The 26,787-nt window shown below is 31.6% G+C and overlaps 2 protein-coding genes across 14 annotated transcripts in view; both read right to left on the minus strand.

Moving 5' to 3' along the window:
* Positions 1 to 8,617, minus strand: part of LOC143067639 (uncharacterized) — a 47,027-nt gene extending 38,410 nt beyond the window's left edge. For 3 of the 12 annotated variants that reach the window (XM_076241036.1, XM_076241047.1, XM_076241046.1), the window contains exon 1: positions 8,469 to 8,615. In XM_076241036.1, the coding sequence (XP_076097151.1) occupies positions 8,469 to 8,549 (81 nt within the window). In that variant the 5' untranslated portion in view covers positions 8,550 to 8,615. The other 9 variants (XM_076241051.1, XM_076241049.1, XM_076241048.1 and 6 more) reach the window with 7 other exon arrangements.
* Positions 8,618 to 9,366: 749 nt separating this feature from the next.
* Positions 9,367 to 26,787, minus strand: part of LOC143067637 (uncharacterized) — a 31,619-nt gene continuing 14,198 nt past the window's right edge. The window contains exons 8-16 of one of the 2 annotated variants that reach the window (XM_076241035.1): positions 26,244 to 26,340; positions 22,218 to 22,279; positions 21,504 to 21,691; positions 18,980 to 20,223; positions 18,232 to 18,377; positions 17,481 to 17,629; positions 16,790 to 16,962; positions 15,028 to 15,133; positions 9,367 to 13,223 (exon numbers count right to left, since the gene is read on the minus strand). In XM_076241035.1, the coding sequence (XP_076097150.1) occupies positions 13,083 to 13,223; positions 15,028 to 15,133; positions 16,790 to 16,962; positions 17,481 to 17,629; positions 18,232 to 18,377; positions 18,980 to 20,223; positions 21,504 to 21,691; positions 22,218 to 22,279; positions 26,244 to 26,340 (2,306 nt within the window). In that variant the 3' untranslated portion in view covers positions 9,367 to 13,082. Of the gene's footprint in view, positions 13,224 to 15,027; positions 15,134 to 16,789; positions 16,963 to 17,480; positions 17,630 to 18,231; positions 18,378 to 18,979; positions 20,224 to 21,503; positions 21,692 to 22,217; positions 22,283 to 26,243; positions 26,341 to 26,787 lie in introns of both variants that reach the window. The other variant, XM_076241034.1, reaches the window with a different exon arrangement.

A 26,787-nucleotide genomic window follows, 5' to 3' on the forward strand; every position in this document is an offset into this window, starting at 1 on the left:
CTTCCAAAAAGGGGGATGGGTTCCAACCTCCAGGGGCAGAACCCCCTCTGGATCCGCCACTGTGACCTTAATGACTCCTTAATGTCAGTTATCCAAAATTTTGCAATTATATATAAAGTGAGAAACGTCAACATTTTTTTTTAAATTTAAGATACAATCAGAGACATATTATATGTCTGATACAATGGAGAAAATACTCTACAAGATCATTTAAACATAATTATATGAGATTGTTGTTGACATCTTGTCTCCGATTTGTGTTTATATACTCCATGGTTTTATATACAGCAATTCTTAATAAAGCCATATTTTAATACTTTATTTAGATATGTAATATATAAATTAAGATGTTACTCATCAAGTTCAATACATTATATATGGACTTGTTAGATAATGACACTCGGGCTTCGTCCTCGGTCAATATCATCTGGACACGGGAGTCCATATAAAACGTATTGCTCTCGCCATAATTAGATATAGGCAGATGTGGTATGAGTTCCAATGAGACAACTCTCCTTGGCTCACACCGAACCGCAAGCTATAAAGGGCCCCAAAATTACTAGTGTAAAACCATTCAAACGGGAAAACCAAGTCCACAATTGATAGATATGTCTCCGGTCGTACCATATAAATCCTTGTTGTACTTATGAATCTAAAGTGTCTTTAATTCTAACAACGTATAAGAGGAATGACAGTTATAATTTGGTGCATGATGTCACATCCTTGGAAGTGTACCTGGTGCACGTCGTTACAGTATAATTCGAACAACAGTATAATTCGTGTAAAGTATGTGATGAAGAACGTTCGCATATCATTTTCTAATAAAGAAAGGTTTGTTCAACCGCCAAGACCGGCTACTATTATATTATTAAGACCGTTACAGATAAGTATAATGAGCTCGCGTTTGACGGGTCCTGTGAACCGACAAACAACTAACATTCCAGCCAAATAGAAGTAAAATGATTATTATTATTTTATAAAGCCGTACAGATAAATTAGTTAAAACATAGACTGCATAATAACAGAATCACCAGCCTCAAGGAACATATATGTTGCTTTTCTGAGGCCCCTCATGGGGGGGTCCTAGTAATCACATAATCACCATTTTTTTGCCAATATAATCACATAATCATTAAATATTTGCTTATCTTTAGTAATCAAATAATCATAAACTAAAAATACAGTCCTAGGTAATCAAATAATCATGAAATATTTGGCTTAATAATCAAATAATCATTAAAAAAATGGCCAAGTAATCACATAATCAAAAACCCCATGAGGGCCCTCTTTTCTTCCAAGGTCTTTTGGATTATTATTTTTTTTGGGGGGGGGGGGTAGATTAGGGACAATTCAAGTGTACGGATTGTTTTATTTTTCACGTGCATCGCCTTTGCTACGAATATCCGTTAAAAACTTCATTTCGGGAAAAAAAATCTAGAGATAAATGCATTGTTGTGTATTGTTATGGTGACTTGAATAACACCGGTATCACTCAGATTACAATTCTACCTTGACAGGTAAGTTTGTATTTAGCCTATAAAATACTTATTTAGCCTTGAGAATTGAAAGGTCAGTTTCCCATTCATACAATAGAGGTTGATAAATTTGGCTTCATGCCATTTACCTTGTCCAAAATTAAGGTCACTTTATTGTTATTGTGATATTGTTAAAGTACAAAAGAACCCTATATTCTGACCAATACTTAAAACTTTGTGCATCTTGATTTAATTGTTAAAAATCTGTTAATGTTGAATTTTAGGGGTTATTTTAGGCCTTTTAATTGCATATTTCTTTACATGGTAGTTTTTTTTCAGATGTAAAAAAAACTATCTGCTTGACTGTTATAGAAATAGACTATGCTTGCAGGGTCTTGTTTTTTGTTTACACCAAATCTGACAGATTATTATTAAGTTGCAAAATATTTTAAACGAGAGCTGAAATTTTTCTATCTTTAAATGTGCATTGAACAATGTTGAAGGTTAAAATAATCATAATGTGAACAAGAATGAAGAAAACATCTTGGTCCCAAAAAAAAAAAAACATCATCAACCAGGATATAATATTCCAAATTTTAATTTATTATACTAATATCAGTTGAAATCTCAAGCCACTATTTTGCATGTTTACAATGTAGGTCATGTCCCAATAGAAAATCAATGTATTTGACAGTACAATGTACTCTTAGCACAAACACATAAGGTCACTGTGAAATAGACATCTAGGGCAATAAACAGTCAGTTATATCAAACCAGTTTGACTAGATGTCTAGTTTAAAACCAGTTTGACTAGATGTCTAGTTTAAAACCAGTTTGACTAGATGTGTCCTATATTTTGACAATGTAAATGACATGAGGACCTGCATGGGTTTTTTAATATCTGTATTCTTTAAATTTTTAGGGCATTTTTCTTTTAATGGCCTTAAAAATAACTCTCATTCTGTAAAGCAAATTTTCATGAAAATGATTTTACTATATAGTCTTTCTGTTACAAGATTATTTATCAATTATGCACATTGATCATTATATTATCGGTATTGCATTACAGTTACCTAAGTTTCCTTTTTATTTTGCACATTTATTCTTTATACTTTTGCACCGCATTATTCTTTATTCTTTATTTTGTTGTTCATTTTCTCTATTCTCTATTTTTTGTTGCTATTACATTTATTTTCTATTCTGTAAACCCCATTCTGACCCTTATAGGTAAACTTCTATTGTATGAATGGGATAAACTGACCTTTCAATTCTCAAGGCTAAATAAGTATTTTATAGGCTAAATACAAACTTACCTGTCAAGGTAGAATTGTAATCTGAGTGATACCGGTGTTATTCAAGTCACCATAAAGGAAACAAATCGCAGGTAGACGGATGAATATTAGAATGATATTTCGTGACGTTTCCAAATCCTAGCTTTGTATGAAAGCAATCCTTTTGCAGAGCCTAATTTGTATGTTATTATAAATAAAGAGCTAAACACATTTATTACTTAGTTTGTATCATACTTATAATAAATCAAGGTCTTACCTTGAATGTAAATAATAGTACAACATACAGATATAGATAATACTAGCTGTTTGTAACTAGAAAAGTACTTTTCCTCTCAATCTATAGAATTGAAATATTTTTAAGAAATGTCTAAAATTCCCAACAGAATTCGAAAAATTATTCACACGACATTTCACTCATACATGTATGGAACAGGAAGACAGGACATGTGTCAGAATTTGAAAACCTCACCTGAGGGCCAAGTGTACATTATATATGTTCGTTTTCAGATGACGAATGGATGAGGTTTGGTACAAATGTGTATACGATTTTATTATATCTTAATTACAGTATTATCAGCAGGGAGCGACCAATTTCAAGGGTTTCCGGATGTGCTTGTACTTTAATATTTCTATATTTCAAATTCTTTGTTTAGTATTACAAAACATGATATGTAACAATGATTTTTAAATGACCGCAAATAGACGACACACCAGATTGCATCTTAATATTATGAGGACCTATTACACCTGTATGTATAAGTACATGTCATTTATGAAAAAAGTTGTCAAAATAAAAGCAGAAATTGACTATATACACACAAGAATTATAGGTTAGAGTCACACGAGCCGTGCAGATTAAATCCTATATACCGACTTGCTTGGTCAATAACTATAACATAGGCTGATCCAAGGGGGGCCCGGGCACCCCTTTCGTGGGAAAAATTTGGTTGATTATATAGGAAATCACTGAAGCATGACTGGAGCGCCCCCCCCCCCTTTAGGAAAAGTTCTGGATCCGCCACTGTATAACATATATACACTAGTCTGCCGATATTTTTTCTGAACAAGGCGAAGATTCTTATTTGATCATAATCACGCGGGTGACAATGCCATGCAATATAGCACTACTAGCGGTAAAAACGTTAAGGCTGACCTGACATAGGTGCTCATTGCATTCATTGAAAACTAATTTGTATCGAATACGCACTTTCTTTTGCCTAGGATCATGCTTCAGTCTCTGCTTCTCGTGTACCGATAGTGGTGAACCAGCGACTCTTTTCACAAAGAAAAATCTTACGATTGAAATGTTCATGACTTGCAATCTAAAGTGATCCAAAAGGAGGTCAACATGCAAGTTCACGACGATTCTTATCTCAGTGATCCCAATTTAATGACAAAGCCGAATGCGAAGAAATGCTAGACCCCTTACTCCGCTTCAATTCTGATGTTCAGTCTACACTGTTGTTCAAAACTACATGAAATCAAGAAAAGGGATATATGCCTCTCTAAAAATTGGTTAAAATTAGACCAAAGCAAATTCGCGTAACATCGAATGTAAACTCATTAAAGATATCAAGCCCATGAAAAAAATAATAGGAAAACATCAAATACCAAAAATTCACAATAAAGAACTAGTGTCAAGCTATCCAGCAATTTTCATCCTGCAATTCTCTTTATAAAAAGCTATCTTGCTTGAGCGACAATTTTCTTTTTCTATAAAATCATAGTTTTTGACTTTTTTGTTTAAAAACAAGATTTATATAGTATAGAAAATCAAAGATTTTTATATCCTATTAATAAAATGCTAAATTTACTTTGCAGATTTCTAACTCATATTTACGGTTTTGTAATTAGTAGTTACAATAAAAAAAAATAATTAAAAAAAAGTGTTATCTACAGGATGTGAATTGTATTAACCAAGGATTTGTATAGTCTAACTACACAAATCCTTGTATGAACGCATGTTTAACCCACATTTGCGATTCAAAACTCATAATAACGACTGAAAATATATAGTTTTTATGTAGTGTAAAAAAAAATTTTTTTCATGATTTACCCGACAATAGAACTTCTATTTGAAACTGGGTCATCTACTGTCAAACCCATTGCCTCGGCTGTTTTGTATGACTAGGGATTATAGACGCTGCCCTAATGAATAGATACTGAGTAGTACTACAACGTAAGTTAACGGCCGAAAATTTCGTCCATAACACAGAAAAATTCGTAAGGGTTCCACGGAACCCAGTGTCTCGCCTACTTTTGCTGTTAATCGGCGCAGACTCAACAAAAATGAGGAAAAACATCAATAAAAATTTCCCTCTCGATACTGTCTTTTGATTGAAAGAAGCTTCCAAGTTTGGTAAAAAATCCAGGATAGTTTATGAGTCTAATAAATGTTTTATAAACTTTAACTGCAGACTGTATGTAATTTTAACTGGAAGAAAAACTAAGTCCATTTATAAGTAAAATACGGAAAAAGTGATTATTTTTACAAAATTTACTTCTGAATAATATCTTATGATCAGAAACAAGCTTTTGTCTAAGTTTGGTAGAAATCCAGGATAGTTTAAGAACATTATAAAAATTTAAAAAACTTAAACCACAGAGTTAATGTTTTGTTTCTGGCAAAAAAACTAAGTCCATTTATAAGTAAAATACGGAAAAGTGGAAATTTATTTTTACAAAATTTTCTTCTTGATACTATCTTATGATCATAAACAAGCTTCTGTCCAAGTTTGGTACAAATCAAGGATAGTTTATGAAAGTTATTAAAATTTTAAAAACTTTTAACCACAGAGTGAATGTAATGTTTCCTCGCAGAAAAACTAAGTCCATTTATAAGTAAAATACGGAAAAAATGGAATTTTATTTTTACAAAATTTACTTCTGGATACTTTCTTATGATCATAAACAAGCTTCTGTCCAAGTTTGGTAGAAATTCAGTATAGTTTAAGAAAGTTATTAAAATTTAAAAAACTTTAACCACAGAGTGAATATTTGTGGACGCCGACGACGCCGACGACGACGGAATGTAGGATCGCTTAGTCTCGCTTTTTCGACTAAAGTCGAAGGCTCGACAAAAATGATCAAATTTGATAAAATACACATTGGGGTCACCCACTTGTTCAAACCCATTGCCTCGGCATTCCTAAAGACCGGAAATGTCGTATGAAACATTGAAGTAATAGCTTTACGTTAGGGTTCTGTTTATTATCCCTAGCCAAACAGAACTACCAAGGCAATGGGTCGGAAAGTAGGTTTCCCCAATGCAATGCGTATTTGATCGAATTTGGCTATATTTCTATGTTTCGGACGACATTTTTGGCCTTTAAGAATGCTTACCCAAGAAATTCTTTACCCTCCCACTGTAGTACTATGAAGTAGCTATTTATTAAAGCAGTCTATAATTCCTAGTCATACAGAACTGCCGAGGCAATGGGCAATGCTATTTAAGTGTGTTGATTTGAGCAACACTGATATAATCTAATGTAGACGAAACAGGTGTTTGATATTCCAAATAAGCATATATTTGGTATGGTTATTTTTTCTGGGAACAGTTTATCTCACATGATCCCCGTTTTTTTTTACTTCCTCTTCGAGACTGAGTAGTTAAATTGGTAACAACACTGTCATTTACCATCTGCAAGCAATGTAGTGAATTTAATCAATTCTTTGAGAATGGGATAAACTCAACATAGATACAAGGACTAAAATTATGTACCAAGACACACATTTCGTACACAAAAAACTTGTCAATGACGCTCTAAATAAAAAAAAAAGGTTAAAGAGCATTGAGGACTCAAAATTTTGAAAGGTTTTGTGAGACACAGGTAAGGTTATCCATTCCTTAGGTAGAAACGCTCAGTTATTCCAAAGATACAAAGTTTTGTAATATTATAATAATGACCATATCAATAGTAATTCATGGTAACGGTGGTGTTGACCCAATGGTTAATATACTCGTCATAGATACCAGAATTATAATTTTGTATGCCAGACACTCATCTTAGTGACTCTCGAAACTAAAGTCATGACTGCTGGCCAACCTGCATAAGTTATCTATTCTCTTTTCTGTAAATATAATTTGATTATGACTATGTGATCCCTCATTATAAGCACATTTGATTATCATTTTTTCTTGCAGGTTCTTTCTTTCCACAATTCAGAACATATCAAACACTTCAAACTGCCAGGATATTGTTTAGTACCTTGGACAAATTTCTCAAGTTAATCATCAGACTGGATTCAGAAAATTCTAGTCAACCTTGATGCTAAAGCAATAAACATTAAAAGAACCTGAGGAATACGATTTTCCTAAGGTAAACAAAAATACAGTGAACTTCGTTTTAGTTGTTGCAATAAGGTCTAGATATTTTAAGCGTTTTTCTCAATTGAGACAACCATCCACCAAAGTTCAAATGAAGTTCATGTAAACAATAATTCATAAGGAAGACAAAAATGTTACTAGTAGTAACAGTTGTGTAACATTTTAAGCACCACCTTGTATAATAATCATTCATTGCAAGAGCTTTTATTTCGTTCTCATTTGGTCTGAGCTATGCAACCCACAACTAAGGTCAATTCAGCAGTGTTATGTGTCAAACATATACCTCCTTAACCATAAAAAATTTAATCTATATTCATAATGTACAAATTTGGATCCACTGGTGAGCGATTCATGAAAATTGAAGACATTTCAAGGAAATAGGTATCTAGTTATCCTTCCAAGATATCTGTCAGTCAGGGTCAAACTTATGACTACTTACATTATACGATTAGAGCAAAATGACTCGAGTGTGTAGGTAAAGGTAATATATTTGACTAGCTTGCTTGCTAGATGAACTGTGAAATCATTATAAGCCAAGGTACCACCTTCTTTTGGGCGGAATCAATTGTTAAGCACATAATCAATCAAAAGTAGAAACAATATATAAATATTGTGAAATCAGTTTTAAAAGTTTGTTAAAAAAATATTATTTCAAGTTAAAGTTGTGTTTGATTTTAATCTATTACTTCTGTTCATTTATATATAGATTGTTTACATGTGTAATTCTAAATTACAATATGATTTAATGGATTAAAAAAAACTTTTCAATACCTTATTATATATAATAACGGTATAATAATCTTTGATTTTGATGTGTATTTTTATAAGAGAGTACTACAGCATGCGTAAAAATAAAATTGGTGGCCTCAAATCTTTAAGATTTTCCTCCTACCATGCTATTGTAAAAATGGCATTGTATTGAAATAGACAAATCAAACACACCTCTAACATGCTTGAACTATATTTTCAGTTCTCTACTTAACAATAATTTTTGCCACCACCCAAGGAAAGGTGGCACCTTAACTAATAATGATTTCATGGTTAAGCTAGCAAGCAAGCTTACCAAAGATATTATTTTTCCTACACACACACTAGCGGATTTAGGGGGGTTCGCAAACCCCCCCCCCCCCGCTTGAAAATCTTAAAATAATTTTAGTATTAACCATATCTTGTTTTAATGTTATCTTTACTATAAATTGAATATCTAGCACTGAATAGGGTGACACATTGTCGCTGCACTCCTTTAAATATACACGTGTCATAATTACGAGGGTATGACATTTGCGCCGATTTTGAAATTTTTCTCTCTTTCATTTGCGCTGATTTTATTTTTTCCTAATTGGATTTACAGGTAAGTTACAGGTAAGTAAATACTTTAACATGGGCTGAGCACAGAGTATAAAGACAAATTAAGCAACATTGGTAAATGGCTATCCCATTTTTTCGGGTAACCATTCCTTCCCCAAAATGAAATCGATGACTGTATCACGTTTGACAATATGTCTGACGCTCCTTCTGATGACAAATGTCTTTCTTTCTTAGCCTACAGACTAAGTACATATACATGCACAATGAAACGCTATCCATCTCACTTCTTAGCAGCTGCACCCCAACTTATATGTTTTTATAAATGTCTAGAAATGCCTGCATCAGTACGTAAGCCAGACAAAGAAAAGATAGACCTCGTTATCGACAATTATGCCAAATATAGAAGAGACGAAATCACAAGCAAGGAATATATTAGATGTGTTGCCTATGAACACTCGACAAGAACAGATTTATGATTTGAATGTAGTCTGTTTTTATGGATTTTAATGCTGTAAATAGATTCACTATTCCTTGTTTTAGCATTAACAGAGTGCTTTTATATTAGGTTTTTACTTCTTGATTTTAAAGAATGTAAATATATAGCTTTTATATTGATTTATCCTGCTCGAAACCCTACTTCCACCTCCCCGTGGTGAGCTGAGGACAACAGTTATATACACGTTATGCTTGACAATTCATAACATTTGTACAACTGGCTAACGGAAGAGGTTGATAAATGATAAATAACATGACTGGGATAGAGAGTTGTCTCATTGGCACTCATACCACATATTCTTATTTCTTTTCACCTGTAATTTACCTGTAAAAAGATCCGTGCAAATGAAAAAAAAAATCAGCGCAAATGAAATGCAGATCAGCGCAAATGCAAAACGCCGATAACTACATTGGCCTGAGGGTAACTTGATAATATGAGGATCAAAGGATTTAATTAAGACAATCAAAGGCAGGTATCCTTATATTTTATTACTTTGTTGGTTTTATGATTAAAACATTTTTTGTTAGCTTGATTTTAAGAAAAATACTTTTTCACCTTATCATATATAAGATTATTTTTTTTAGAAAATGACACTTGCTGAACCTAAGGATATTGCAAACTTTATTTCCACATCTGTACCTTGTGCTCAAATGTATAGCATTCTAAATGAATACTGGAATCCACCTAGTTCTTTTCCTTTTCATAAACGTGAAATGTACGGGTTAAAAAGATGCCTCTGATATATGTGGCTGCACTATTTCCCATGCGTTGTCTATTCAACTTCACTTGACAAAATTTATTGGAAATTTTGCATTTTGTTCGTTACTGACGACAACCCTAGACAGTTTGTTAAAAAAACACATACAGAATTGGGTAAAGCAAATGGTGAATGTTAATCTCACAAACAAACAAAAAAATACCACAAAACAGCCTTATTAAGATCACAAAACTTTACCAACACACATGATAAGATGCGGCAAGAGGAATAGATGCAATGGGTGATACAGCAATTGCAAAACAGGTAGATACGAACTGTAATTAAATAATTAAACTAATCAAAAGTTTATTTAGAGTAGCCATATGCCGGATGAACAAAAAGTGTGCCATTTATTGAAAAACATATGGTGTTCAAAAACATTTCTCACAAACCCCCCCCCCCCCCCGCTTCAAGCTCTTGATCCGCACCTTACACAAGTCATTTTGTGGTAAATTATTACAGCTATTTCATACAATGATTGGATGATACAGTATAATTAATTTGATCAAATAATGTAAAAGCAATTGTTTTAAGCTTTATTAAAAAGCAGTCTTTCACCAGATGACATGTTTCCTAAAATTGTTAAGCTATTACATTTAATTGATTTCTAAAATAATAATAAAAAAACCTTAACAACGAAGTAAAATCACTCATCTGAGAATTTTCTTTCAAATTTCCTTCTAGAGCATCTTTTAATAACTTTATGGTCACTAATTCTTCCAATACATTGTACATTTGTACTTAAAACATATGAGAGGGTGGTAAAGGGGGGGTGCTTGCACGAAAAAAACGTGAAATAAGACAAAATTTCACGTTGAACGTGAAATAATTTCTGTAATGAACGTTGCACGAAAAATAAATACTTTTATTTGAACCTTTTGTGACTGAGTCACTGTCTTCTTGTATATATTAATTCTTTGTTTTACTTGATATTCCCGATTTAGTATACACATTTATTTGGTTTACGGCTTTTAAAAAAGTATTTCTTGACGATCCCTGCCAAGTGCTTGAATTTTATTTGAAAAATACCAAGCACGCAAAATAAGACTTTGAAAATCACGATGCACGTAAAATTGAATAAGCAGAACACGTCGAACGAGGCACCCTTCTTGCACGACTGAACGTCAAATAAAAAAGTAAAAACACGTTGAACGTGAAATAAAAAACGTCGATCACGTTGCACGAAAATAACCCTTTACCACCCTCATATGAAATTGGCTAGCTATAACACTGGCAATATTAGTTAAGATAATATAGATGCTAAGCAGCACATGATAAATCTAATTATTATCAGAAAATATTATTTAACAATACAATTTTATAGTAAGGAGTTATGGTATGAGTGGCAAAGAGACAACAATTAACCAGAGTCCAAATAATGAAGATGTAAGCAACTATCGGCAATAATCAGCAAAATCCACATAGAGAGCTATAAAAGGCCTCATAGTACAAAATTTGAAACAGTTGAATAAATGTGCAATGATTGAAAAAAAGAGTCCAAATATCAAATGTCTCGTACTCAACTCCCAAGAACTTAAAATAACATGCCCATTTCAAATAATGTGAAAATTAAAAAATTTCCAAATTCACTAAAACATGACAGAGGCTCCCCCCATAAAATGAAATACAATGATGCAAATATATGTTCCTTTTCAATGAAAAATATCTTACCCAAAACTTGAATTTTCATCTAATACTTAAAAATTGAAAAAATCTAATGTGACTAAAAGGATGGTGTCATGGTGAACAATTTCTCCATTCAATCACATCAATTCAAAAAATTACCAAACAAAAAGTGGGTTTCTGGCAGATCAGAAAAGTGTTAACACTTTATATCTTCTTCTTCCTTTATAGTACAGGCCTCCCATGGCAATATTATTGTACTTACTTATCACTGTCAAGCTGCTGATTTAACAGGAAGTAATTTTGTTCACTTGTACATGTCAAAAGTGTGATAAAAAAAGATTAAAATTAACTTAACATAATTAAAAATTTAAAGTATTGTCAAACAGGAATAGTGTGTCTTACAGACCTGACAGGTGCTATCATGTTACACTAATCACTTTTTAGCTGCCCATCAAATATAAAGCCACTGTAGGACCTGAGAAAATGTGATTAAAACATTTTTGAATGAACAAACTTACAGATGAACTTACAGATGAACAAGCTGAAAGCAAACAGCCCACACTCCTAGAGTGGAGATATAATTTAAGGTCTTTGAATGAGATTTTCATGTATGATTGTATCATACAATATTGCATTATACATATAAGTAGATATTATTCAATTTTAAAGTCCACAATTTTTACATTAGTTTTAAATTACACTATATACATATAAAAGTTGATTCTTTACACTGTACATGTAACAATTATAGAATAACAATAAAGAATGACAATAAATTCATTGTAAAATTAATGAACAAGACACCTGTTTACTGTATATAAAAAGGAATCATTCTTAAAATTAAATTATAAGACTTTTTACAGAAACCAAATTAAAACAAAAGTGTACATGCTGAAAAATCTTGCCTGCATAACTGATTACGGTTGATTTATTTTCATGAGTCTTTGACATCAAGGTTTACAACAGATACCACACCAACTTAACATTATAAATGAACCCCAAAAATGATATCTCACCGTAAAAACATAGCTTTAATCAATGAACCATGAAAATGAGGACAAGATTAAAGTAATATGAATCCAGTGTGATAGAATTGTATACTTGGCTATGATGCTTTCAACTTGCCAGAGTAATGTACTAATTTCAAATTAGGTGGAACACAACTAATCTGATGATTAAAGAAATGAAAAACGCAAAAGTCAATAAATGTGTGGGGCCTACTATACTACTTGTGGAACTTAAATGCTCAAGTTCAAATGCAACAACAAAACAAATATTATCAGAAGACATACACTTAATCCGACTTTACATTTGAACAATGTAAAACTTTAAAAGATACTGACACAAACCACACATTCTCTTTGAAGCTAAAATAAAGGACTACAACACCATACCAATATTAAAAGTCTGGTATAAGCAACACACTATAAACACACTTAATCAGGAAATTAAACATTTAAATGATGTAAAAAAATTAAAAAAATTGCAGAAACATTATTAAGGCGGCGAAGCCTCAAATCATCTTTGAAGTCTACTGATGCTAATGCATGACCATAAAAATATCAATGGTCAATAATTATTACATCTTGAATAAAAACTTATTACAGTTGATGCTACTGTAGAATAACTGACTAAGGCTGGGGATGCCGGACACAACTGAGATCTATAAAAGAAAATGAATGCAAGATAAATACAGCGGTTGATAAATCTGAATAAAATCTAATATAAACGCCAGGACAAAAATAAAATCATTGTATGGTGAAGTAAAAGTGTATGGGTAAAAAATGAATCCTGTTTATAATCAATTCTCCATGTCAGAGAAATAATAATCAGCTTCTTCATCTGAGTTGTCATGATTTTCTGAAGAGCTTGCATCATCCATGAACAAACTCTGGCTGTCAAATGACTTTCCAAACAAATTCTTGGTGGGCGATGCTGTAGTCTGTAAAAGAAGAAAACTTATTACTTTCTATGAAAGTAGTCGACACAGAAGAACATGCAAAATTTAATTGCATATTCATCGTTGCAAAACTTTAACACTCTTAAGTAATGCAAAATATAAAAACTGTAATTGTGAACATTGGACACTTTTGTGAGTTGTTATTTACATAGATTTAATTCACAAATTATCCCATGGAGGTTAAATTTGTGGATTGCAATATAACTGTTTTCTTGAAATAAATATTGTTAAATATCAACCTTTGGGTATTATCATCATTTTACATGAACAAGAGTGCACACACTGAAATGTCTCGCAATCTTTACTAATCATTGATATTATGTTAATACTCCTAAATATAAAGCTTTATTATGACTGTCACATAAACTTAACACGAACCATGAAAATGAGGTCAAGGTCAGTTGAACCATATGCCAGGCAGACATGTACAGCTAACAATGCTTCCATAAAACAAATATAGTTGACCTATTGCTTATAGTTTAAGAAAATAGACCAAAACACAAAAACTTAACACTGAGCAATGAACCGTGAAAACCAGGTCAAGGTCAAATAAAACCTGCACAACTGACATATAGATCAAAATATTTCCATACACCAAATATAGTTGACCTATGACATATAGTATTAGATAAAAAGACCAAAACTCAAAAACTTAACTTTGACCACTGAACCATGAAAATGAGGTCAAGGTCAGATGACATCTGCCCCTAGACATGTACACCTTACAATCATTCCATACAACAAATATAGTAAACCTATTGCATTAAGTATGAGAAAAACAGACCAAAACACAAAAACTTAACTATAACCACTGAACCATGAAAATGAGGTCAAGGTCAGATGACATCTGCCCGCGAGACATGTACACCTTACAATCATTCCATACAACACATATAGAAAACCTATTGCATAAAGTATGAGAAAAACAGACCAAAACACAAAAACTTAACTATAACCACTGAACCATGAAAATGAGGTCAAGGTCAGATGACACCTGCCAATTGGACATGTACACCTTACAGTCCTTCCATACACCGAATATACTAGACCTATTGCTTATAGTATCTGAGATATGGACTTGACCACCAAAACTTAACCTTGTTCACTGATCCATGAAATAAGGGCGAGGTCAAGTGAAAACTGTCTGACGGGCATGAGGACCTTGCAAGGTACGCACATACTAAATATAGTTATCCTATTACTTACAGTAAGAGAGAATTTAACATTACAAAAAATCTGAACTTTTTTTTCAAGTGGTCACTGAACCATGAAAATGAGGTCAAGGACAATGGACATGTGACTGACGGAAACTTCTTACATGAGGCATCTATATACAAAATATGAAGCATCCAGGTCTTCCACCTTCTAAAATATATAGCTTTTAAGAAGTGAGCTAACACCGCCGCCGGATCACTATCCCTATGTCGAGCTTTCTGCAACAAAAGTTGCAGGCTCGACAAAAACCCCTGCTTAAAGAAATAACATTTACAGTATTGTGATTCCTTTAGGCATAGTTACAGAAAATTACATTGAACGTAGAAACTATTCATTTAATTATATATTGATCTGAATTTCATCACATAAATTCATCAAATGTTCCTTAAAAATTCTTTACGAGTGTTATTTATTTTTTTCATTTTCACAATATTGTAGTTAAATAAATTTATATTTTGACAAAACCAGTATTTCAAATAAAACCCACCAATCAGAAATTTTCATCACCGATAAAAGTATTTGTCCTGTTTAATAGGAAAATTTGCATGCCATTTTGAAAACAAAAACCTACTTTTTGTGATTTCTTATTGACAGGAGTTTGATTTTTTTCTAAAATTTTACGCCCCTTCATTTGACGTCTCTTCTGCAGCTGATGGATGTAATGATCAGCATCTTTCCTGCAAAGAAAATCAAATTTTTAATCAATTTACAAATTTTGCTGATCTTAAAAAATACTGCGGATTCATTATTATTCATTGGATACCAATTTCCTGGATTTTGTGCTTTCTTAGGAATAGATGAATTTGCAGTTTATATAGATAAATTCAGAAATAGTTCTTTCATGCCATGCTCTATAAATATTTTTCAATAATAATTTTTGAATTTTTTTTTATTGTAGTCTGAGTGAAATGTTTACTTCTTATATAAGCCATAAAAGTATTATCATTTTCTTTTTCTGTAATGTGCAAGGAATTATCATTCATTTTGAGAGAAAACCAATTGAGCCCCCCTGCCTGATTGTATGTTATTGTCCAGTTAGATTCATGCTTACATCATATTTAGGTCTGGTGTAACAATAATATTTCATCAATCTTTTTCTTCTCAAAACTATACCCAAGCAATAAATACCAATACTATAGTAGGATGGCAAATAATTTTGGCCCCCTAGTTTATGATTAATTCAGACTAGATGAACTGAAGAGCAATGTTTTTCTTTACATCACATTATTTTTCAGTATTTTTGCCTATATTTTCTAATATACCTAAATCCCATACAGGGATGGGGTAATCGTAATCTGTAATCATAATCGATTGTAATTGATTACATTTTTTCAAGTAATCGACAGTAATCTGTAATCGTAATTTAATCGATTACAGCAAAAATTTGGATGTAATCATCGATTACTTTTCGATTACAATTCGATTACTTTAGTAAAATAGTTTGATAAAAAATAACCTATTTCAAAGGAAAATATGTATGTTATCACTTTGTAGTACAGATAAAATATTATGCATCAACAATACTTGAGAGTAAAGCAACTGTCTTATTTCTTTCTATTGTCTCAAGGTGCATTATGAGCAACCAGATCCCCTACCTATGTTTACTTTATATTTAGCTTTTGAAACAAATGGATGTATGTGCTTGTCAATAATTCAAGAGCTTTAATATTAAAACAAGAAAATAGATTTGAAATAATAAAATAGATTTCAATTAAGACATATGTATCTGTCTTTCGTTAAGTTCTGTATATTTCCTTAAACATTATAATTAACCATGCTAAAATAATTTTTTTTAAAGAGTATAAACAAAAAAGCTAACCTAAGTCAGTAAGAAAGCTAAATTTTTGAAAAACAAGTAGTTATGAATAAATGATTATTGCAATGCGATAACATCTTTCTTCTATGTTGAAAGTCAAAATTTCAAGATTTTTTAAAATATTTCTAATCTTCATCAAGAGATTTGATCTAAAAAACAGCTATTAACTTATAATTTAAAAACAATGCTTTGAATGCTTTGAATGATGCATTTGGTAAAGATCTTAATTTCCACTATACAAATGTTGAGCAATATAATTGTGTTTTATTCATGTTATTTTTTGTTGAAATGTTGAAGTATGTAATTGACAGTAATCGAAAAGTAATGTAATTACTTTTGATAAAGTAATCGATTGTAATCGATTACATACTAAAATTTGAGTAATCGATTATTAATCGATTGCACAAAAATCCTTCATGTAATCGATTATTAATCGATTACATTTGTCAGTAATCGTGCCCATCCCTGATCCCATATCCATAGATTTTTAAAAAGTGGGCGATTGTTGATTTCATACCTGTCAATATTAGTCCAGGGGCTTTCTAGGGAGGTAGCTGGAGTCTTTTTCTCTGAGACTGGATCAAGGTGGACCCTGGTCAGTGGTGTGTAGATCTTGTTGAGAAGGTGTGGATGTTTTCTGGACATCTCTTCAAATATGTCACCATCACTCTCATCCATCAGTTTTGGTACCTAAATAAAGGTAGAATAAAACTTTAATTAATCTACATGCATAAAGAAACCTGTCTATATTGCTTGACTACAAAAAATTTCAAGATTACAACTTTTATCATTCAACAGATTTTTTCAACTTTTCATGATGAGGTTCCTTTTTCACAAAATATTTTGTTTGCATTCTTTCACAAAAATGTTGACAAGAGAAGAGGTCATCTGTAAATGTCAGATATGGCAATGTTATATAATAAACATCAATCAGACTAAAGTTTTTAACTACAGTTCCATTGCACAACATTGTCAATTTTTTTTGTAAGACTTTTTATTTTATAGCTAGGTTTGCTTAGAAGTATAATAATGAGTAGTCTTTATATATACAAACTCAATATATATATAAAAACATTTGATATCAGTTATCTCTTGGGCTATGATCCTACTGTCTTTTAAAGTTATCATTGTCCCTTCATAAACAGTGATTCACTATATAAAAATGGGTCTATTATGGCAGGTTTGGTTGTTTATTTTGTATCTCTTACCTTAACATTGCCTTGGTTCCTATATGGAGTAGAATCAAATAAATCATCCTCATAGCCATCATTATGGTGTTCTATCAGATCTCTAAGCTGTTGTTTTCTTTTAAGAGTACCCTTTCCCGCTGTTATAGTTCTAACTTCATTAGGTTTTACTAAAAACAATCAAATTAAGCATTTAGTGATCTCACTTATTGAGAAAACAATTAAATGTACAACAACACCATGAATACAAGTAAGCTTATTAAAAATACCTTGTATATAAAATAAGAAGATTTGATAAATAGTCATTAAGATAACTATCAAACCAAGTCTAAACGGAGTGGGTTTAAGGTTCTAGTTGGAACTGGGAGGGAAAGAGTTTTGTATGGTTAACAAATTACAAATGATGGACAAAAAGTGTTCTTAGCTCACTCACTGGTCTTTTGTACCAGGTGAGCTAAAAATTAAACTATATTTTTGGAGTAAAAAAGTATTTTTGACAAATTTGACTTTTCCCATACAAAATATTGGTGGTCTGCCATGCATAGTTACTAAATGAGGTGAAGGGCAGGTGATAATGACTGATTTAAAAAGTCTCTCAGATTGAATAACCTATGAATTTTTTACATCCAAGATGAAAGAGTGGATAAGATATTAAGCGAATTCGTAACTTGTTAAATCTGCAAACTGAAGTTCATACTATATTTAACTGTCTGCTATTTGATGGCAAGCAAACCAACAAATATACATACCAAATATTTGATGTGAGACTAACCTGTATTATTGACTTTTCTTTTCTTTGTAGACTTAGGGACATCTTTGTAGTACCATGCAATACATTCTTCACTCATTCTTGTACCAACTTTCTCCGCGACAATCTCCCAAAACGAGGGATTATCTCCTGGTATACTGGCTATTGCACTGTAATATTTCATCTATTTGTTAACATTATGGTCAATCGGATTTTTTAGGGGGATATTAGCATGCATTTATTAAGAAATCTAAACATTTTTCAAAAAGATTTGTTCCTTGAATAAATACAATACCTATCCTACACTCATAGAATCATGTTGTCTACCTCTAAGGTCATTATTCCTTAAATTGATACATTATATTGCCTTTGATAAAAACTGTCAGCAAATTAAAATACAAATATGTTGTAAACACATAATTCACTAGCTGGTATTTGTTAACAGTTTGTGTGTGAAAAGGAAACCTCAAGCATAGATTATGAAAGAAAATGTCCTTAACACATTTAAATGACAAAAGAACACAGAAGTTGGTCAGTTCAATTTACTATTCATCTCTTTATTCATTCAGCCATAACAGTGCAGTGGAAAATCTTATGCACTTAATTTACTAACTTTAATGCTTATCTGTTCAGAACACTGGTATTTATATCAGTAATTATGGAAGTTTGATTAGGGATCCTTTAGTGTATTTTTATTGATGGTATCAATGTGTATAGTAATTACTTGTGGTGCTTCAAATCTTGTTAAGTCAATTGTAAACAGTATACATACTTATTAAGAGTGCTAATTTCCTGTTTGGACCATGGTAAAAATTCCCCTATCACTTTTTGTGAAATGTTCTTTGCACCCTTTTGTTTATCTTTTGCTTTACTGGTACCAGTCTTTTTGTTACTGACTTGCTCATCCTTTGGCTTTTCCGCTGGTTTATTAATCCTGCTTTGTGTTCTATTAGCCTTAACAGTGCCAGTCTTCTTACTAAAATCATTATCATCACTAGATTCTTCTTCTGAAGAGATACAAATCTTCATCCTTTCATTGTAATCATCTGATCTTTTTCGCAAAGACCTTGAAGTTATGTCTTTTTTCTTTAAATTTTCACTCATTTTTGAAGTATCTAATCTTTTATTCTTACTTTGCTCTCCAAGTTTTCTTGAATTAGTACCCTTATTACCATTTTTATTGTGCACTGCAACTGATTTTGAAGAATCTGTACTTTTACGACCTTTCTTTGATTTCAAATTTGACTTTTGACCTTTAACATTTGTATTCTCTTCTAAATCTGAATCTTCTGAGTTCTTAACACTTTCAGTCTTCTTACTTAAATCACAATCATTATCATTAGGTTCTTCATCAGAAGAAATACTGTTCTTCTTTCTGTGATCATTTCTTCTTAGTTTACGTGACCTGGAATTGTCTGATAATTTATTTTTACTTTGGTCTTCAAGTTTTTTAGAATGAGTACCCTTATTGCCATTCTTGTTTTGCACTGCAGACGATTTTGAAGAAACTGTACTTTTACGACCTTTCTTAGATTTTTGACCTTTAACATTTGTGTCCTCTTCAAAATCCTGATCTAAATCTACTGAATATGTATCATCAGACGTCTTGTTAGAAGTCTTTTTTGACTTGCCTGTCTGACTGTAACATGTATCTTTTCTTACCACAGGTGTTTTTCTTTTTAGTTTTGCTTGTGTGACAGTATTATCTAAATCTTCTACTAAACTATCTAGATCCTCATCAGCACTATTAAACGAAGTTCTAGTTCTGCTATACCCTGTGGTCCTACAGTCTGAGGGATCATGAGATCTAACATTCTTATTGTCATAACTATAACTTCCATTTTTTTCTTTTTCTGACAATCTTTTTTGTTTGGGCTGTCTATCCAAGATCCTTTTTCCACTTTTGTTTATTTTAACTAGTGTATTTTTATCTGTACTTTTAGATTTTTCAGCTGCAGAGCTGTCACTGCTATACATTTTGGCTCGTTTATTTGTTGATGTACTCAGATGCCTTGCCTGATATTGAATAAAAATTAAATTTGTCATATAAATATATCATATGAATTGTTGTAACACATGTTATTTTATTGGAAAGTCATCATACTTCCTTTATAGAATGCAACCCAATAAAGTGAGGATATATACTGTGGATTCATTTATTTTCATGGATACTGATTTTTCTGGAATTTGGAAAAACAGTATTTTCATGTATATTTGATTTCATGTTTCTGCCAAAGTCTTAATAAAAGCATACATAAAAAATTTGTACTTCATTTAATATTTTAAATATTGATGTACCTTAATCAAAAATACCCCATTAATTAGTGTCCCACAAATTAAAGTAATCCATGGCAAAAAAAGTTTGATAAATTCATAGCAAAAAGAGTTGAGGATGATCCTCCTTATTTCAATGCATAACAGATTGGAGTTTATATCTATGATCATTCTAACAATAGACCCTATCATCTTTATTGGGAAATTTGCAACACTGTGAAGAGATTTTTCAACACGAATTTTGCCATCACAGAGACAGAGGCCTGTATACAAAAATTAAACAAGAAGACTTTTCTGATTTAAGAGTTTATTTATCAGCAACTTTGTTTTTATCAGTTGAACTATGATGTGGCCACATGGTTATTGACATTATCATCCTTTACGACAAACAAACAAGCTGATTTGAAAGGTACGCAATCTACATAATATACTGTTTTGCAACCCTAGATATAAAATAATATATACACCTTAAAAAATGTACAAAATAGCTTCAATATAAAAAACCGAAACAATCAATACATTTATCAGTTGTAATTGAACAGTGCTATTCATTGAGAATCTATGTCTATTCCATCTGTTGTAATTATAAGTAAAATCACAAAAATACTGAACTCCAAGTAAAATTCAAAACGGGAAGTCCCTCATAACTATCTTTTTCCCTTGTGAAATTTTAGCATTGTTCAAGCTAATATTGCATATTACTATTCTTTTAGAATGCATATCTATGCACTCTCTGTTATAAGTTCTTAACCTGCGCCAACTTTTAGAATTATAAAAGCATGGTTGGGTTTTTAATTTGTATTACTTTCCAGATAGTTTTTAGCAATATCCAAATAAATTGACAAGATTCATTTAACATCATACTGATGATGGATATCTGCTATCTAGAATATTTATTGATACTTGTATTTACTGTTTCCTTTTTTAATATTGGTGTTGTTTTATACACCTTTTCAGTTGTTGGTTTTAATTTGCTTTTTACATTCATAGTATCCTATATTTTCATGTTATGTATTACTTACTTTGTAAGTTTCAGACATTTCTTTCAATATTTCTGGAGTGTGTGATGAAATGTACGTTGTTTCAAACGTGTTGTCATCATAAGTTTTAACTCTCTGACCTGCCCACCATGCTAATGTTGGTTTAACTACTCTTCCACTTCGTGTTGTCTTCAAACTACCCAATTCCACCTTCCCAGTGGGTGTGTAAACTGTAATGCAATATATATGTTTGATTATGCTACTATAAAAGCTACATACATAATGAACTGTGAGAAAAGCATACAAAATTATACTACCTATCCCTGTCAGTCTTTGCTCTGGTACCAAAAAAAAACCAGAAATAATTTGATCATAAACAAAATATAAATTTCACAATGGCATAACATATTGAAATTCTGAAAAAATTTGCATTATTCTGATTAGAAATAAATATGTAGTGTAATTTGAAAACTCATCACCCTGTATAGCTGTCTTATATAAACCTTGAAACCAAATTTCAGAATTCTTTATGATGTAGTTCCTGAGAAAGATGCAACAAAAAATATTCATGGTACGGATGGACTGTCAGAGATAAAACTGTATAGCCTCACCTTTTTTAAATTGGGGGTATAATTACACTGATAAAATAATGATTTTCATGATCCACATACTTGATATGAGAAAAGCCTGTACAGTATTATCTTTAAAACCTGGACAAAATAAATATTTTACATTAGCAGATTAAGACACACTTACCTTCAGACGACACATCAGATGTCCCTGGCTTCTGTGCTTTTGGTGTGAGATAACGCTCTGTCCTACTGTGGAAAAAATCAGATCAATTTACTGTGAAAGTACTTTAATTCGTGGGTATCAATTTTCGTGGTTTGAGCAATACTAACATGTTCGTGGGTTTTAAAATTCGTGGATTTTAGTTTTCTAATAAAACAAAAATAATTGAAAAATCAAAGCCTTTAGAAAACGAAGGTTACAAACAGTCTGGATTAAAGGAAATTGCAAAGTAAACATTGACCTGTGTAAATCGTAGTGATTACATTAATTAACCCATGATAAAGTGAACAACAGATTAAAGACCATCGAATGAGTCAATTAGGTCATAAACATGTCACCGAAAGAAAACAGTAACATAAACAAATGCTTTAAACATGTCTTGAATTGTCAAATAATTCTTTTCAAAATCAAGCCCAGCATGAAATGATTATTTCCCATATGTACGAAAACTATTAGGATATAAAATGAACACTTATATACTAGAATACCAATACCGGAAATCTGACTTTCATTGATCAAAAACATTTTATATGAAATTAAAAGATCAAAAGTAAACAGTTTAGGTTATTAAAGATTAAATGGGTATAATCCTGCATGCGGTTGTAGTTCTGTGACTGCTATTAAAGTATTCTCAGATTTGGCATTATTCAATATATTCTCTAGATCATATCAGCAGTCAAACCTACCAATGGGGATCTTTCCATGTCTTGATTTGGACACTGGTTGTTTTATTTCGTTGGACACTTCAATTCGTGGATAAATTCATCCACGGAAACCACGAAAATTGGTACCCCAGGAATAAAAATACTTTCACAGTAGATTAAAATCTAACTTTAAACTATTGTTAAGTTGTAGCTGAAGTTTTTAAAATTGTTGCTTGTATCTTGTATATAACTGTTTTATGATGTTTTTTTTTTTCTTTTTTAATGATTCTAACAAACTGTATTTGATTCCTTAACAATATATACAGGCATTCTGAGAGTATTACATGGCAATATATAGTCCCCTATTCATTCAAAGTTAATTGTACGGGAACAAAATGACAAACCAGGTGCTCCGCAGGGCACAGCTTTATACGACCGCAGAGGTCGCACCCTGAACAGTTGGGGCAAGTATGAACAAAACATTCAAGCGTGATACAGCTCTGAATTTGGATTGTGATCAAATTTTTGACATTATATGGGTTTTTTACACAAAACAAATGTCAAGATTTTATAAATCAATTAAAGATTTCTTCTTCAAACTTATTTAAATCTAAAATTAAATAGTTGACACAGCATAGGTTTCTGACACAGAATGAATGTGGTCTAATGAACTTAAATTTTTATTTTTTTGCCTTTGAGCAATTAACTAAGCTGTTGAATATTAATCCTCTCAAAAAAATGTTTGAAGAAATTTTCTTTTTATTTATGAAATCTGAAATGAGAAAAATTTAACCCCCCCCTTTTTTTTCACATCCCCCTTTCCCTTTTTCCAAAACTGATATCAATTCAAAAATCTAATGGAGTTTGCAACAATAACTACTCTTTTAAATACATCATAAAATATTAAAATGTAAAATAAAGTGCTTGTTATCACTGAATGGTAAAGATTTGTTGGTAGTAAAAGTGAATATACATTGTATATTGTATAAAACAATGAATTAAGTTGATTCAACTACTATTCTGAACAAAGAAAGATAACTCCAATTGAAAATTTCTTGCTATTGCACAATATTGTGCAATTAGATATTTCTTGCTATTGCGCAATACTGTGCAATTGAAAATATTTGCTATTGCACAATACTGTGCAATTGAAGATTTCTTGCTATTGCTGAATACTGTGCAATTGAAAATTTCTTGCTATTGCACAATACTTAATATAATAATTTTGGATCCTGATTTGAACCAACTTGAAAACTGGGTCCATAATCAAAAATCTAAGTACATGTTTAGATTCAGCATATAAAAAAAGCCCAAGAATTCATTTTTTGTTAAAATCAAACTTAGTTTGATTTTGGACCCTTTGGACTTTAATGTAGACCAATTTGAAAATGGGACCAAAAATTAAGAATCTACATACACAGTTAGATTTGGCATATCAAAGAACCCCAATTATTCAATTTTTGATGAAATCAAACAAAGTTTAATTTTGGACCCCGATTTGGACCAACTTGAAAACTGGACCAATAACCAAAAATCTTATGTGCATTTTTATATTCAGCATATCAAAGAACCCCAAGGATTTAATTTTTGTTAAAATCAAACTAAGTTTAATTTTGGACCCTTTGGACCTTAATGTAGACCAATTTGAAAACGGGACCAAAACTTAAGAATCTACATACACAGTCAGGATCCTACTTCGTCAGAATTATCTCCCCATTACGCCAGTTCATTTTTTACAATCGTAGAAATGGAAGCCATTGTAGGGATGACGCGCTACCAATTTTGCTCATGGAAACCGATAAATTTATCCACATTGCACCATTACGATCCTTATATATCAGTTGTATTTTAAAAGACAAATGTATCAACTAGCTAATGAGCATCAGTTAATGATCTTGTCTGCATTGATTCAACTTAAAACTATTGTCTGATCGGTTGTCAGGTGGAATTTTCGAAAATTCATAAACATTTAAAAAAATTCTAATTAAAATTTCGTGGAAGGGCAGACTAGATTCTTTTAGTGTATAAAGACTATAAACCCTAGTTTTCACACACAAAAAATTATATTTTTTCAAAGATATGCATTTTCATCATCCAACTTGAAAGACTGTCATCAAGTACTTTCATTAAAAAATAGCTATTCGAACACACCTTCTCTGTTTTTGTGACTCACTCAGGTATTTCACTTGACCCATATATTTCATCTTAAAGTACTGTTATTTTTTTGTGTTATAAAGTCAATCTGTAGCTTTGATATATAAAAATAATAGAATCTGAAGCGAGACAATGTATGAAATAATCTTACTTTGTCAATATCAAGACAAAATATTCAACTCAAACACGCCCTAACATAAAAAGGTGCACTCGATTTTCTCTTTTCGATACAATTGTTACCCATTTTTAGGAATTTTTTCTTGAGTAACATAATGGAAGGGCAGACACGAAAATTTTTGAACAAATAGATTGATATGTTATAGGTCCGTGGTAATTTCTTCAAAAAAATCGGAGGTTATGCATTTTCTTCATCCCCTTTTTTGCCCCTAATTCCTAAACTGTTGGGACCTCAACTCCCAAAATCAATCACAACCTTCCCGTTGTGGTTATAAACCGTGTGTTTACATTTCATAGATTTCTATTTACTTATACTAAAGTTATTGTGCGAAAACCAAGAATAATGCTTATTTGGGCCCTTTTTTGGCCCCTAATTACTAAACTGTTTAAACCAAACATCCCAAAATCAATCACAACCTTCCTTTTGTGGTCATAAACCTTGTCTCAAAATTTCATTGATTTCTATTTACTTAAACTAAAGTTATAGTGCGAAAACCAAGAAAATGCTTATTTGGGCCCTTTTTGACCCCTAATTCCTAAAATATTGGGACCAAAACTCCTAAAATCAATCCCAACCTTCCTTTTGTGGTCATAAACCTTGTGTTAAAATTTCATAGATTTCTATTCACTTTTACTAAAGTTAGAGTGCGAAAACTAAAAGTATTCGGACGACGACGACGACGCCAACATCATACCAATATACGACCAAAAAATTTTCAATTTTTGCGGTCGTATAAAAAGTGCAGAAAACTGATATCTTTTGAGTAGTTTCTAAGTCCAGGGACCATAACTCTGTACAAAAAATCTAAAGACCAGAACAAAATTCAAACTTGATCTGTAACTGGTCATGATAAAACTATATACCAAATATCAAATTAATATCTTTAAGCATGACAAAAAAAGATGGAAACTGATGACGGACAAAGTCCAAACCTAAAGTCATCTTCAGTTTTGGCAATAGTGAACTAATAATCCCTCTGCTCCCTAACACTCTTAAAATGTACTATGAACTCACCTACGTCTACTTAAACCATTGAGATGTTCTTTTACATAAATCTTCCAAGATTTAGGGAAACCATTAATAAACTTCTTAATAACTCTCTTTGAAAATCCTGAAAAATAAAAAAAATATGATCCATATAATTTTAAAGTCGTTTTTTTTTATATGGGTTTGTATGCGTAAGGAAAACTGATTCAACAACCTCAAAGAAGTATGCATTATTAACATTTTATCTATGTAGAATGTTTAAGTGTGTACTGACTAAATCAGCCATATAAAGAGGAAAGGGAACCAAAATAAAGCCAATGGCTCAATTACTGGGACATAACAAGAGATGCAGATTGATTGTGTTACAAAAGCTTGGAATGCTCACAAAAGTGGACTACACTACTTTTTATTGTAGTAAGACATTATTTTGGCATGTTGAAAAGTTAAATCATTTCTTTTCAATTTTGTGTCATTTAAGGGGTTCACGGGTATAAATCAATTTTTTTTTGTAATATAGGATTAGCTATATTTTTTATCTGAACATTCTTGCTACTTACAATTTTCTCTATCT

Source organism: Mytilus galloprovincialis, chromosome 3 (assembly GCF_965363235.1).
Source record: "Mytilus galloprovincialis chromosome 3, xbMytGall1.hap1.1, whole genome shotgun sequence".
NCBI classification, from domain to species: Eukaryota; Metazoa; Mollusca; class Bivalvia; order Mytilida; family Mytilidae; genus Mytilus; species Mytilus galloprovincialis.